Here is a 15,753-nt window from a genome sequence, read left to right as displayed (position 1 = left end):
CTTTTGCCTTCTCTGGGGGAAGGAGAGTGGTGTTTGGAGCAGTGAGGGATATAGAGGACTGATGTTGGGCTCTCAGGGGGTAAAGCTCTCAAGGCTAAAAATCATCTTTACCCACCTCAATGAAGGAATCCACTAGGAATACGGTCCTCTTTGTAACAGGTTTCCAAATACTTAAGGGGGAAAAAAATCAATTCAACAGCTATCCGTTAAGGACCTACTATGTTAAGGACCTCAGATTACATGCTTCAGAGAAGACAAAGATTAATTAGACCAGGATCCTATCCCCAGCAGGCTCCCAGGCTACAAGGGGAGACAGACCGGTGCACAGTCCTAAGACAGGCAGAATGAAATAAATACATCCAGTACTATGGGAGAGCAGAGGAATAAGGAACTCATTTCCAGTTTATGGGGAGGTGTGTGTGCTGAGTTCACCGAGGGCGGTGGCATTTGACCTGGGCCTCAGTAACTGGGAGGAGTTGGGGGCCCCCGACCCAATCAAAGCCACAGGGAAGGGAAGTGCGAGGCTGAGGTTTTCCAGCCAGGGAATGACAGGATGCAATCTGTTGCTTTAGGGAGGAGACCCCCCCCAAACAGTATAAAGGATGGGGGCGGGGGCAGGTAAAAACTGGGGCTGATAGATTCTGTGGGCCTTGGTGGGGGCCACGGGGATAAAGAAGGAAGAGGGAGGATGGATTCAGATATTTTGAAGTTAACATCTGTAGGATCTGGGAGAGAGGGAGGAAGTGAGCATGAATCCCAGGTTTCTAGCCTTGCCGATTGGAGAGTGGTGGTTCTTGGGGTTTTTTTGTTTTTGTTTTTGTTTTGTTTTGTTTTGTTTTGTTTTGTTTGCCGGAGAGTAGGAGTAGGACGGGATTGGTAACAAGTTGAGGTTTTGGTCATGTTGGTTGGGTTCGAGAGTCTCCTGAAAGACCTCTGTCCTGGTTGTGCAACAGGGCGGAAAGAACACCCAAACTTGACTTTCTACTCACAGCTCTGCCACTCAAACCTTTTAGAGTCTCACCTTAAAAATGCATTCATATTCTGCCCCGACTTTCTCACAGACCCGTTGCAAAGACCACATGGGAAAATGGGCACGAAAGAGCAGTATCAGGGTGCCTGGGTGGCTTAGTCGGTTAAGCATCCCACTTGATTTCGGCTCAGATCACGATCTCGGGGGCGTAGGATTGAGCCCCGCATTGGGCTCCACGCTGGGCACGGAGCCTGTTTCCTGTTCTCTCTCCCTCTCCCTCTGCCCATTCCCCACCCTCCCCCCAAAAAGAAAAAGAGCAGTATGGATGCTAGATACTACCATACACACTAGACAGTTGGAAATGTGGGTCTGAGGCTTAGAAGAGAGATGAGGTGTTATTTTTTATTTTGGGGGCTTTATCAAGGTACACTTGACATATAACAGTATAGGGTTTTTTTTAAAGAATTTTATTTATTTGACAGAGAGGAGCGAGAGAGGGAACACAAGCAGGGGGGAGTGGGAGAGGGAGAAGCAGGCTTCCCGCTGAGCAGGGAGCCCGATGCGGGGCTCGATCCCAGGACCCCGGGATCATGACCTGAGTTGAAGGCAGACGCTCAACCAACTGAGCCACCAGGCGCCCCAGAACAGTATAGGTTTAAAGGCTATGGCTATGCTGATTGGATACACTTATATATCGCAAAATGATCACCACTGTAGTTTAGCTAACACCTCCAGTCCGTTGCAAATTACCATCTCTTTTTTGAGGGCGAGAACATTTAAGATCTACTCTCTTAGCAACTTTCAAGTGTATAATATAATGTTATTAACTAGAGTCACCATGCTGTACATTAGATCCCCAGAACTTATTCATCCTATAACTGGGAATTTTAGAGGCTTTGACCATGCCTCCTCGTTTCCCCCACCGCCAGCCCCTGGAAACCACCATTTTACTCTCGTGCAATATTTGTCTTTCTCTCTGACCTCTTTTACTTAGTGTCATGCATGAGATGTCAATTTAGAAGTCATCTGCAAAGAGCTAGCTAGCTGAAGCTCTGGGATTGGACAAGATCACTAAGGGAGAAACTGAATGAAGAGAGAAGAGGACAAAACAAAAAAATGGTACCTTGGAGAGTATCTCCAATTACCCCGTGGAAGGAACAGAGAGGAAAAGACCAGAGAAATAGAATGAGCCCCAGTCTGCCAGATGCCAAAGGTCGAACCACCTGACGCAAAGCTGTCCTCATTCCCAGGCCAACATGAGGTCTACTAAATTTCCCTTCTCCCATCTTCACCAGGGCCTAAAGCCTCTGGCTCTCTTCCTTCCTTTCCCTCCTGGAACAGAGAAGAGTCTGATGTCATTAGTTCAACTAGATTTCTACTCTGTGCCTAGCCTTGTGCCAGTTGTTAGGGTTATAAAGCTGAGTAAAAAGACGGAGTCTGCTCTTGAGAAGTCCCTAGTCTGATAGGGAGGGAGGACCAGGGCTGGGACTAGGGTGAGGCAATGAACATATCGAGGGAGCAAAATACAAGGGGGCCCTCACTGTCAGGGTCATGCAAGTACAGGATAGGCATTTGCAAAACCCTGAGAGTGAGCACCTCCTTAAACTTTGCACTCTAGCTGCCTCAATTGGCTTAGCCTAGTGGTGACCCTGGAGAAGTTTCATGTGTCAAGAAAATAACCAGGGTTACAATGTAACTGTTGCTCCTTCTCTCCCAGGAAATCAAGAAAACCCACAGAGGTGACCTGGGAGCTGGGTTTCCATGAAGAGTGAGCTTACTTTGTCAGGCAGAGTGGAGGTGTAGGGATCAGCGTGCACAAAAGGCGTGGAGGTATTGGGGCGCCTGGGTGGCATAGTCTGTTAAGTGTCAGATTCTTGGTTTCGGCTCAGGTCATGATCTCAGGGCTCATGAGATTGAGCCCCACATCAGGCTCCACGCTCAGCTCAGAGTCTGCTCCAGACTTTTTCTCTCTCTCCCTCTGCTCCTCCCCCCTGCACTCGTGCATGGGCGCGCGCTTGCTCTCTCTCAAAATAAATAAATAAATCTTTTTTAAAAAGGCATGGAGGTATACGAGAACACACAGTGTCTTTAGGGATGGGTGGTTGGGCCACAGAAAAGATAGAGGGCACAGTAAAAAGGGTGAGAAGTTGGGGTAGGTGTTGCTGGGAAAATGGGGATCAGGGTGTAAAAGGCATTGAATGCTGTGCCACGCCCTGCTAGGGTGACCAACCATCTTACTTTGCCTGGGACTTTCCCAGTTTTTTTCGTAATTTTTTTTAGAAGTAATCTCTAAGCCTGATGTGGGGCTCGAACTCAAGACCCTGAGATCCAGACTCGCAGGCTCTACCGACAGCCAGCCAGGCGCTCCCAGGACTTTCCCAGTTTTAGCAATGAAAAGCCAGCATGCTGGAAAACTCCTCTGTCCTGGCAAAGCAGACCAGTCATATTGTATCCTCAAAGTGGTGGAAAAGCGTTAACGGATTTTCACACAGAATCGGCAAGATTCATGCTTTAAGGGGACCCTCGCATGTCTGGATGAGGTGGAGGAGGACTGGGTCTGAGGAAGCCTGGGGGGCCCAGTTACAGAAATGGCTAAGAGCAGCAGAGGGAGAGGGAGAAGCAGGGTCCGCAGAGCAGGGAGCCTGATGTGGGGCTCGATCCCAGGACCCTGGGATCATGACCTGAGCCAAAGGCAGACGCTTAACCCACTGAGCCCCCAGGCACCCCAGTAAATGTTAGCTTTTATCGTCCAAATGATCAGTAAGGAGATCATTGCAAGGCCTGGAGGAAGGCGGGAGCGCAATGGGAATGCTGAGGGGGAGAGGGGCTTAAGAAAGATTTGGGACACGGAATTTCCAAGACCTTGTTTGTTGGCTGATTTTATTTTCACGTGAATGATTTTTAGTTGGCATGAATTCTCCAGGGAATCTGCATTTTCAGACTAACTGTGGAATGAAAGGCTTTGTCTCTTGAAGGGAAGCTGGAGGGGAGATGGAAAGGGCCAGGAGGACACCGCTGGAAAACAAAGTATGCCTTTGAAATCCCTAAGGTTAAGGCAGAGAAATGGTGGCACTTTCAAAAGTTGATCTTGATTTAATGGTTGGGAGGGTAGGGTTTTTTTGTTTTTTTGTTTTAAGCAGTCCCTACGTCCAACGTGGGGTTCAAAGTCACAACCTAGAGATCAAGAGTCACATATTCTACCGACTAAGCCAGCCAGGCGCCCCTTTTTAAAATTTTTATTCTATTTTTTTAAAAGATTTTTATTTATTCATTTATTTGAGAGAGAGCAAAAGTGAGAGAGATCACAGAGGGAGAGGGAGAAGCAGACTTGCCGCAGAGCAGGGAGCCCGATGCGGGCCTCGATCCCAGGATCCCAGGATCATGACCTGAGCCGAAGGCAGATGCTTAACCGACTGAGCCACCCAGGCGTCCCTGATTTGCTTGCTTGCTTTCTTTTCCTTCTTTCCTTCCTTCCTTCCTTCCTTCCTTCCTTCCTTCCTTCCTTCCTTCCTTCCTTCCCTCCCTCCCTGTATCCTTTCTTTCTTTCTTTCTTTTTCTTTCTTTCTTTCAAGTAGGCTCCATGCCCAACGTGGGGCTTGAACTCATAACCCCGAGATCAAGAGTCACATGCTCTACTGCCTGAGCCAGTTGGGTGCCCCTACTTATATTACTTCTAAGTCTGGTAATAAAGTTTAAAGTTTCAGACTATGAATGAGACACATCCTTTTCATTAAAGCAACATTAAGAATTGAGACACTCCCCTCACAGCCATCCTCCCACATATATGTAAATATGGTCATGCGTAGTGTGACATGTGTATAAAAACATACAGATTTCCTTACTGAAGCAAACGCACACGGCCATTGGCAACTAACCAGTCAAGAAAGCATGTTATTGCTTTCTTTGGGTAAAAAGCCAGTAGTGGAATTACTGGATCATATGGTAATTCTGGTTTTATTTTGTTTTTTTATTTTTTGAGGAACCTCCATAGTGTTTTCCACCGTGGCTGCACCAATTTCTATTCCCACCAACAGTGCGTGAAGGTTCCCTTTTCTCCACATCCTCACCCAAGATGCATTATTTCTTGTGTTTTAAATTTTGCCCATTCTGACAGGTGTAAGGTGATATCTCATTGTGGTTTTGATTTGCATGTCCCTGAGGATTAGTGATGTTGAGTATCTTTTCATGTGTCTGTTGGCCATCTGGATGTTTTCTTTGGAAAGATGTCCATTTGGGTCCCCTACCCATTTTTACTCAGATTATTTGGGGTCTTCCTGATGTTGAATTTTATAAGTTCTTTATATATTTTGATTATTAAGCCCTTATTGGATATATTATTTCAAAAAGGTATATGCATCCCTTTGTTTACTGAAGCATTATTTACCATAGCCAAGATATGGAAGCAAACCAAGTGTCCATCAAAAGATGAATGTATAAAGAAGATGTCACACACACACACACACAGAGGAATATTATTCAGCCATAAAAAAGACTGAGATCTTGTATTTGCAACAGCACGGACAGAGCTAGAAGCTATAATGTTAAGTGATATAAGTCAGTCAGAGAAAGACAAATATTTCATATGCACATAGAATTTAAGAAAGAAAACAAATGAACAAAAACCAAAGAAACAAACCGAAAAATAGACTCTTAAATATACAGAACAAACTGATGGTTGCCAGAGGGAAGGTGCGTGGCGGGGGGGCAGGTGGAGAAACAGATAAAGGGGGTTAAGAGTACATCTATCTTTTTTAAAAAAGATTTTATTTATTTATTCATCTATTTATTTGAGAGAGAGAGAAAGAGAGAAAGAGCATGTGCACAGAGAGGGGGAGGAGAAGAGGGATAAGCATACTCCCCACTGAACAGGGACCCCTATGCAGGACTCGATCCCAGGACCCTGGGATCATGACCTGAGCCAAAGGCAGATGCTTAACCAACTGAGCCACCCAGGTATCCCAAGAGTACATTTATCTTGATGAGCATTGAGAAATGTATAGAATTGCTGAATCACTATATTGTACATCTGAAACTTATATAACACAGTATGTTAATTATACTTCAATAAATACATGCACACACACACACACACACATATGAACAAAATCCCAGGGGGAAAAATAATAAAGTTGAATGTAAAAGTAAAAAAAAAAACAAAGCATGTTACTTTGGTGAGACAGAGGTTAGCTCAATATCTGAGAGATTCAGTGAATACAGTTGACCCTTGAACAATATGGGTTTGAACTACATACATGGGTCCATCTCTATGTTGATTTTTTTCAATAAATACAGCACAGTACTGTAATGTATTTTCTCTTCCTTATGATTTTCTTAACAACATTCTCTTTTCCCTAGCTTACTTTATTATAAGAATGAAGTATATAGGGGTGCCTGGGTGGCCCAGTCGTTAAGCGTCTGCCTTCGGCTCAGGTCATGATCTCAGGGTCCTGGGATCGAGCCCCACATCGGGCTCCCTGCTCGGCGGGAAGCCTGCGTCTCCCTCTCCCACTCCCCCTGCTTGTGTTCCCTCTCTCGCTGTCTCTCTCTCTGTCAGATAAATAAATAAAAATTTTTTTTAAAAAAAGAATGCTGTATATAATATATATAACATACAAAATGTGTTAATCCACTATGTTATGGGTAAGACCTCCAGTTTCTGGCAGGCTACTATTAGTAGTTAAGTTTGGGGGGAGTCAAAGGTTATACATGGATGTTCGACTGTGCAGGGGCTCAGTGCCCCTACTCCCGTGTCGTTCAAGAGTCAACTTAGTTGAAGGATGGCACAGGTAGTGAAATGAAATAATAATGTGACATACTTGTATAGAACTTAACTATGGGGCGCCTGGGTGGCTTAGTCAGTTAAACGTCTGACTCTTGGTTTCAGCTCAGGTCATGATCTCAGGGTCGTGGGATCGAGCCCCGTGTAGTGCTCTGGGCTCAGTGTGGAGTCTGCTTGTCTCTCTCGCTCTGTTCCTCCTCTGTTCATGCTCTCCTCTGTCTCTCTCTCTCTCTCAAATAGATAGTCTTTTTTTAAAAAAAGAACTTACTATCGACTAGGCACTGTTCTAAGTGTTTTACATATAATTATTATATCTAATTCCCACTATAGCCCTTTGATACAGGTACTATTACTATAAATGTTTTACCGGTGAGGAAGCCAAACTAAGTAACTTGGCTAAAGTCACACAGGTAAGAAGTGGAGCATGCTCTTAATCATTATGCTACACTGACTTTCCAGAGGGGTTCTGGTTGAGATGGCGAGCCATCCTGGGGCACCTTGCTGGCTCAGTCGGAGGAGCATGCTACTCTTGATCTCGGGGTCGTGAGTTCAAACCCCATGTTGGGTGCAGAGATTACTTAAAATAAATAAACTTAAAAAAAAAAAAGAAGTGGAGAACCATCCTGTGTAAATGACCCTTTCTCCATGAGGTCCACTGTCAGATCATTCTGCTCTTTCTTCCATAGGTCATCATCGTCCTTAATACATCTATTTGTGCCAAGGGCTGCCCTGACCTGGATCTCCTCAAGATCTTCACAGTCTGTCTGTATGAGTACCAAACTGCCAGTCAGTCTAAGTTAAGGTTCCTACATGGGATAGCACAGAGTCGAAGCTCCTGTGCACACTTCTAGGTGTGGTATGAGACCCCCTCATGGACTGGCCCCAACCTACTTGGCCAGTCTCACCACCTACTATGACCCTCCACCCCATCCCATGCATTCTCTGCTCTAGTCACACTGAACACGCCCTACTCTTTCTAGACTCTGAACCTTTGCACGTGTCTGTCTCCACTTCACTACTGCCCTTGATCCAACAGGCTAAGCACCTACTACGTGCTAAGGTTACGCAAGTGATTGCCATACAATTCGAGAAGTACTCTAATCGATATACGCTACAATGTACCACAGGAATTCAGAATCAGGGGAGGACTCATTCTCTCTGAGGGACTTGGTGGGGGACACAGCGAGGGGAGAAGAGAGGTGAAGCCTTCACACGGGAGATGACATCTGAGCTGAGTCTGGAATGATTAGGAGTCTGCCAGTCAAGGAAAGAGAAGGAAACCTCCAAATCGTCTTTGGCTCCTTCATCTCCCCACGCTCAGACATGAAGTCCTACATAGATTTTATATCCAAAGTGTGTCTCACATTTGTCTCCTCTTATTCCTTCTGCCACCGTCCTAGTCGCACAGGCCCACTTGGGCCATTGCAAGAGCTCTGTAACTGGTCATTCCGCCTCTCATCTTTCCAATCCCCAGTCCGCTCTCCATGTGGCTGCTGGAGTCAGCTCCCAAGCCACAAATCTGAAGGCAGCACTCCTCTTCTCAAAACCCTTAGTGGTGGGTGCCTGGGTGGCTCAGTCAGTTAAACGGCTGCCTTCAGCTCAGGTCATGATCCTGGGGTCCTGGGATCGAGCCCCGCATCGGGCTCCCTGGTCAGCGGGGAGCCTGCTTCTCCCACTCCCTCTGCCTGCCACTTTGCCTACTTGTGCCCTCTCTCTCTCTCTGTCAAATAAATAAATAAAATCTTAAAAAACAACAACAACAAAAAACCCTTAGTGGTTTCCACCACCGGTAGGACAGTCTTAACCTCTTACAGTGACACCCAAGGCCCATCACAAGCTGGTCTTACTTTCTCTTTCCTGTCTCCCCTCTGGCCATTCCACTCCTCCAATCCTCCACGATAGATTATCTGTCTCACTCAAGACGGCATCCCACCCTTTCACATACCCTGTCTGTGTCCTATATGCCCACCTTATTCTCCCTCCCTAGAATGCCACAGTCCTTTCCCCCGCCTGACCGGTTCAGCCTGGCCTCATCCAGGAATCAAAAGGGGTCCAGCTTGGGGGGCCTTTCCGGCCCCTTGTCTATCATAGGTCACGTCTGGCGTTTGCATATGGTGGAATCAGGACATGGAGCAAGCATTCCCCACTAGCCACCACTGTGTGCACCCAGGCAATCTGATTGGGCACCTGAATCAGCTCATGGTTGCCATGCCAATTCTCTGTGGATACTGCAGCCTGCTTTGAAATCCTAACCCGGTTGTCGGGGGGCCTTGACTATTCGAGGGAGCCATTCCCCTCATCCAGGAGCTGCCTCTTCTCCTTGCCCCCAGCTCCTAGTATCTCTGCACACGGATGCCTCCTAAAAGACCACAAATGTCCCTAAAAGCACCAGTACCAGGAGAAAGAGTGCGTAAGAAGCTCCTGTTACTCGGCCTTTTCTGCCCCCAGATCAGATCCCTTGAATATGCAACATCTCTTGGACCTTGGTGTTTGGGCTGCTGTCCACTCCCTGCGGGAGCCGACCCTGTTATCAGCCCACGAGCCCCAGCCTAGCTGAACCAGCCTCACTCCTTTCTGACTCCCTGCAAGTTCTAGCATGCCTTCAGGCTGTGGTCTCTGTGCTTCTGCTAGTATCCTACCTTACTTTGCAGTTTCTAACCAGCTTTTGAACACATCTGATTGGATTCTCACAAAAGTTCTGGGAAAGGAGAGGTAGAGAGGGCGTTATGCTCCGTATATTGCAGACGAAGAAACTGAGACTCAGGGTAGGTATCCTGTGTCCAGGGGGACAGAGCTCACAAATGGCAACCCCGGTCTCCGTCTTGCAAAGCTTTCCTTGCGGCCACCACCACCGGTCACTCCGTGGTTTGACTGTGTGGCAGGTGCTACGCCCACTCACCTCGCATTTCTCCCCTACACACACTCTTGCGACAAGCCTCAGATCAAAAAATCAGTCCTGGGTTAGCCCTCCCTGCAACACTGTGCACCCCAGCTCCCCTCAGGGTCCTTTGGCCTGCTCCCATCTGGTTCACAGGACGCAAGGGTCAGTGTCGTCCCTTTGGCTGTATGGCCGGCTCGGGGCTTTATTGTCCCACCACTGCCCCCTGGGGAGGAAAGCCTTGATCTGGAGTTGGAGCCTCTTTCCAAGGGAGGTTCTCGTAGTAGAGTCGTTTGGAGAGAAACTCGGTGTCTGAGGCGATGATGGATTTCGCGGTTCTCCACGTGGGGAGGGCAGGAGGTTCTTGTGTGGAACCGGGAGGACATTTTTATTTTTTTATTTTTATTTTTTTTAAAGATTTTATTTATTTTTCCACAGAGAGAGACACAGCGAGAGAGGGACCACAAGCAGGGGGAGTGGGAGAGGGAGAAGCAGGCTTCCTGCTGAGCAGGGAGCCCCACGCGGGACTCGATCCCAGGACCCTGGGATCACGACCTCAGCCGAAGGCAGACGCTTAACGACTGAGCCACCCAGGCGCCCTGGAGGGAGGACATTTTTAAAAAGAAAATCTTTTTCTTGATGGCCTTTTGGACAGAGAAGAGATGCTCTGTGTTCTTTGTGCTCTGCTGGTGGTGGGGGGGGGGAGGATTTTGATAAGAAAAGGGATCTCTCCCACCATGGGAGACTTGGGGGTGGGGACCTCTCTTCTCCCAGGATATGGTGTCGCTTTCTAAAGAGAAAGGACATTTTTTTTTTTTTCAGAAAAGTAATCTCTCTCTTTTAAGAAAGGGGGAAGCTGTCAATCAGGGATTGCCGAGGGTGGGGGAAAGGCTTGCTATCTCCTTTCTTTTCTAAAGGAGGAAACTCCTCGAATGAGGAAACCTTCCCTGCTTTCTGTCGGAAGGGGAAAGACTGTTTCTAGAGGAGAACAATTCTGATTAGAGAAAATGCCTGATTTGCTCTTCCTTTCTGATGCACTTGTCACACAGAGTCACCGGACTCTGACAGGGAGTGGGAAATCATTTTTTCTGTTAAGAGGTAATGGAGGGGTGCCTGGGTGGCTCAGTCAGTTAAGCGTCTGCCTTCGGCTCAGGTCATGGTCCCGGGGTCCTGGAATCGAGTCCTGCATCGGGCTCCCTGCTCTGCGGGAAGCCTGCTTCTCCCTCTCCCGCTCCCTCTGCTTGTGTTCCCTCTCTCGCTGTGTCTCTCTCTGTCAAATAAATAAAATATTTTTAAAAAATATTAAAGAGGTAGGGGAACTGAGGCGAGAAACTTGCTGGGGGCTGGGGGGGATGCTTTTACTCCGAAGGCTCCCTGGTGAGGGCAGCAACTCTGAGATGGGGAAGGCCCTGTGAGTCTGGGGAAGCCTCTTAGGAATCCCAGAAGCCCGGAGTACTAAAAGGAGCTCAGCCATGTGCTAGGCCCGCCTTTGTTTGCTCACAGGGAAACTGAGGCTTGGGGAAGGGAATGTCTTACTCCTAAGGGACAGAACAAGGACGTGAACCCAGCTTGGTCAAGTCCCAGGTTGGGGCTTTTCCCATCACATCTGCCAGAGGGCGGGGAGGCTACCTGGTGCTTCGGAGTGAGGAGATGGGGTGAGGAGACATTCCCCCCCTCCCCCCCGGCTATGAAAGTTCTCACCTGTGTTTGGAGACATCTCTGGGATGGGAGGCATTGAGTCCTGAGGGAAGGCAACTGGGGACGAGGGTAGAATTAAGGACTATGTCCAATCCAGGTAGAGGGGTCAGAGTCCAGCAGGTGGCTTGTGGGGACATCAGTTTGCAGTGAGGCGCCGAGTTTCAAGGGAGGAAGGGGGCTATTTCTCCCAGGAGCTTGGAGGAGGGGCCCTCGCCCAGGACCTGTGTGCTACCCTCTCCGACTTGCTAAATCTTTCTATCATTTCCTGTCTCTCCAGAGGGAGTTGTCATTTTAATGTTTTTCAAATCAGAGGAAGGGGCCCAAGGAAACTTCTTGAGGTAATGTAAATGTTTTATAATATATTGAGGCCGTGTTTACAAAACTGCACGCAATCATGAAAACTCCATAAACTATACTTAGAATGGATGAAAAAAAAATAAAAGGAAAGGAAGGGGGTCAGGGCATCTGATCCCCATAAAGCTGTGATTAAAACATTGTTAAGGCCCCCGCAAACCAAAAGCCAAAAGCCAGAACCAAACCAACACCCACCCCACCCCCCCAAAAAAAGAAAAAAAAAAAACAAGGCAAGAATGGCTCAGGGTCTCACTATTTCTGCTGCCCATCGCTTTCTAGGTCAGCAAAACACCAAGGCCAGCTCATCCAGGGGGAGGTCAGAGGTTGCAAGAGAAAGAACTTGACAAACACACAAGCCACCTCTTCGTTTACTGTAAAATCCCGTTTAATGTGTAACATTGCAGGTACAGAGAGGCCTTGGGAAATGAGGCAAAGATGGCCCTGACCAACCCCCACTGCAACTTATCTGCCTGTCCCTCCCTCCCTAATTCCTCCACCCCGGACGTGTCCTCCTTTTCCTTGTGGCCCGCAAAGCGCTGTCCCTCCTTTTCTTGCCTTGCCTACCCTCCCTTCTTCCCCCCACATGTCCACAGCACCCTCCTTCCATTGCACTTGCCCATGTCCCTCCCCACCGATGTGACTCCAGAAATAGGGTCTGTGCCAACACGGGGTTAAGATTAGTTTCATAATTGGAGATGCTGTCAGAGCATCCTATCTCTTGTCCCCAGTGGCCCCAGGGAGAGGGAAGGGGAAAGGGGGTACAGACAAGAAGAGCTGCCCGCACGCCCCCGCCCACAACCTTGAGCACTGGCGTGGGTGACCTCCGGCTGCCCACCCCCTTCGGGCCCCTCAGACAGAAGGCCCTGTGCGAGGGAGGGAAACCAGGGAGGGAAGGGAGATTCTGATGGAGCAGCCCCTAGCAGGCAGAGGCCTGCGCCCCGGCAGGGGAGAAGGAGGGGCGGGCTCCGGGGCAGGGCGGTGGGGTTCGGGGGTGGGGGTGTGGCGGGATGGGAGGTTGCCTGGTGTGTGGCATCAGCAGGCCGAGCAGCGGTCGCTCTTCTCAGCCAGCCCGGCCCCAGTGCCGGGGCTGCGGCGTAGTATGTCCTTCAGGGAGCCTTCCTGCTCGCTCAGCAGCTTGTTGATCTCATTCTGCTTGTATTCAGGTGAGAGGCGGTGGCCGAAGCCCGAGCCCTTGCGGGAGGGTGGATTGGAGCGGCGCTGGGCTCGGCGGGCGCAGGCCCGGATGATGAGGTACACCACCTCGGCCACGTTGAGGATGATGCAGATGCCAGAGGCGGCCAGCATGAAGACCGTGAAGACGGTTTTCTCGGTGGGGCGGGACACGAAGCAGTCCACCGTGTTGGGGCAGGGGTAGGCCTCACACTTGACGAGCCGCACCATGGCGTAGCCGGGGTAGAGCAGATAAAAGACGTACATGAAGGCGGCCTCGAACAGCAGCCGGAAGACCACGCTGATGACGTAGGTCCACCACAGTGTCCCTGAGATGTGGACCTTGTGCCTCTTCACCTCTTCCAGGTGCAGGGGGTCCGCGTGACCCTCGAGGCGCAGCATTTTCTTTTCTATGTGCTGCTGGTGAGCCACGTGCATGGCCACAAGGAGAGCCGGGGTGGACACCAAGATGAGCTGCAGAGACCACAGGCGCACGTGGGAAATGGGGAAGAAGTGGTCGTAGCAGACACTGTTGCAGCCGGGCTGAAGGGTGTTGCAGATGAAGGAAGACTTCTCGTCACCCCACACGCTCTCCGCGGCCACCACCAGCACCATGATCCTGAAGATGAAGATGACCGAGAGCCATACGCGACCAATGGCAGTGGAATGCCGGTTCACGCCACTGAGCAAGGTGTACAAACCTGTCCAGTTCATCCTGCCTCATTCACACCTGCAAAACACGAGCCACAGAGCAGGCTGGCAGAAAGCTGGGGCAGAAAGCTGGACACCGTAACACGGCCTGACACACCCCCCCCATCCCCGTCTCCCCTTCCGAGAGCCAGTGACAGGAAGGGAAGAAGGATGGTCATCGCTTTCCTCATCACCCCATGTCCCTTGCCAGCCTCTCTTCCTCCTCTTCCTCCTCCTCACTTGACTTGACCTCCCTGAACCCCATCTCCCTTCTTCGCTTTCGTCCAACGTTCTTTCCTCTCCAGAGCCCCTTTCTTCAGCAGGCCCATTTTGTTCTGCCATCAGCCATCCTCTTTAGCTCCCCATCCCCCAGCTCCTTAGCTCTGGACCTGGGGTGAGCCCAGCAAAGCCCATTACCTTGGGGAGCGCCTATCCCTGAGGCCACCCAGACAGGTCCCCTATGGTCTCATGTCTGTGCAGGGGGAGTGGTCCCTGGGTCCGCGCCTGCGTTCCAATTCATCGCCGCCCGGTGCTGGGGAGTCATATGCTGCTTTATACCCAGTGTCTGCACAATGGGACCTTTGTGGGGCTCTGAACAACGCCCTTTAGAATTCAGATCAAACGCCCTGACTTCCGCCCACCCTACACACAGAGCACTTGTGTCCCAGCGCCGGACACCCAGCCTGCACCCACCTGTTCTGTGCCCGCCCGGTCCATCGCCGCACCCGCCCCACAGCCCCACCAGAAGAATGGCCATGGCGAGGGGTGGGGGGAGATGGGACAAAGACAGGTGCACGTAAAAGGGGACCCGAGGGGACCAGGAGGCTCTGGGCTGAGGCTGTCGCCCATGACTCTCCTAGAAACTTAGGGTCAGCCGGACTTTTCCTAGGTTGAGAGCCCCTGCACGGTATGTATGGGGGAGCTCGCTCGTATGTCCCATAAGCTTTTTCCCATACATTCTTTCTTCGGACCCACTCAGCAGGCCTCCAAGGACTTTATCCCAGTCTGTCAGATGAGGAGGCCGAAGCTCAGATAAGTCAAGCAACTTACTCAAGGTCACACAGCTAAGAAGTGTTACAGTAGGATGAAACGCACAAGCATCTGAAGCCAAGGCTTAGGCTCTTTCCCCGGTAGGCCCTTCGTGCTTTTTGCAGCGGGTGTCGGCAAAAGCAAAAGCCAGCCGTTAAGAACGACAACAAAAGCAAGGGTTAATGCTCCCCACGAGAGCACGAGGAACATAGCAGCTGCAGACCCCTGAGTACTTTCCAACTCCGGTGTCACGGAGCAAACCCTGACCATCCGTCCTTGAGCTTCAGGTGACAGGTGGGCACCAGAGCGAGAAGGCAAAAGTTAACAAGCAAACAGAAGGCTGGAAGATGGGACAGGGAAGAGTCATATGCCTTTGGGTTTGAATCCGGGTTCTTCGCCTAACACGACCGCGGGCTAGCCCCTGACCTCCTCTGAGCCTGCTCGCTCATCTGTAAGTGGGTTGTTAATACCCAGGGTTACTGTGAGCTTCAGTGAAGCCACCTGCAGAAAGTTCTCGGCCCAGCTCCAGTTTCATAGCTGGTGATCAAGGGAGTAAGCACCTTATCGGAAAGAGAAAACGTTGCTTCAGGGGACTGGGTGGTCTGCCAACCCCAACGTCCCTCCTTTCGCTTCCCAATGCTGCCGTTGACGTATAGTGCCCGTGCAGAGATGGAACAGGCTGTTCTGTCCTGCCCCCGACAGCAAATGAACATTGTGACCTCCTGCTTTCCCAAGCCTGCCAGTGGCTCTAGGGCAGAAACTCCCCTCTGCGCTTTGCGCAGGGGAAGAAGGCCGCCCCCCTACCTCCCATCACTTCTTTTTTTTTTTTTAATTTTATTTATTTTTGCGAGAGAGAGCATGAGAGGGGTGAGGGTCAGAGGGAGAAGCCGACTCCCTGCCGAGCAGGGAGCCTGATGCGGGACTCGATACCAGGTCCCCAGGATCATGACCTGAGCCGAAGGCAGTCGCTTAACCGACTGAGCCATCCAGGCGCCCCCCCTCCCATCACTTCTGCCAGTAAGTTGAAAGTAGATCATGCTGGAAGCAGGGACCTGGGTGTGAGGAGAGCACACAGGCCTGGGCCCGGGGGGAATGTAGGGCATTTCCTGCCCCCCTGTGCAGGGCCAGTGGTGGTGGCAGAAGCCCTGACTCGAGGTCGGGGTGCTCTTCTCTCTTGTAGGGGGA

At 50.2% G+C, this 15,753-nt stretch overlaps 1 protein-coding gene across 1 annotated transcript; it reads right to left on the bottom strand.

Annotated features, from left to right (window-relative positions):
• Positions 1-11,748: 11,748 nt before the first annotated feature.
• GJB1 (gap junction protein beta 1) lies at positions 11,749-13,625 on the bottom strand. The gene has a single exon (XM_045895571.3). The coding sequence runs from the start codon at positions 13,561-13,563 to the stop codon at positions 12,712-12,714; it is 852 nt and encodes a 283-aa protein (XP_045751527.1). The 5' UTR covers positions 13,564-13,625; the 3' UTR covers positions 11,749-12,711.
• Positions 13,626-15,753: the final 2,128 nt, after the last annotated feature.

This window comes from Mirounga angustirostris, unplaced genomic scaffold (assembly GCF_029215605.1).
Source record: "Mirounga angustirostris isolate CCGP_5_RB_7025 unplaced genomic scaffold, mMirAng1.0.hap1 SCAF_11, whole genome shotgun sequence".
NCBI lineage: Eukaryota > Metazoa > Chordata > Mammalia > Carnivora > Phocidae > Mirounga > Mirounga angustirostris.
The sequence above is the reverse complement of the archived record's forward strand: the minus strand, read 5'-3'. Positions and strand labels throughout refer to the sequence as shown.

What these genes read in the sequence shown, in the direction of transcription:
- GJB1 (XM_045895571.3), bottom strand. Translation starts at nt 13,563, where the DNA reads ATGAACTGGACAGGTTTGTACACCTTGCTCAGTGGCGTGAACCGGCAT.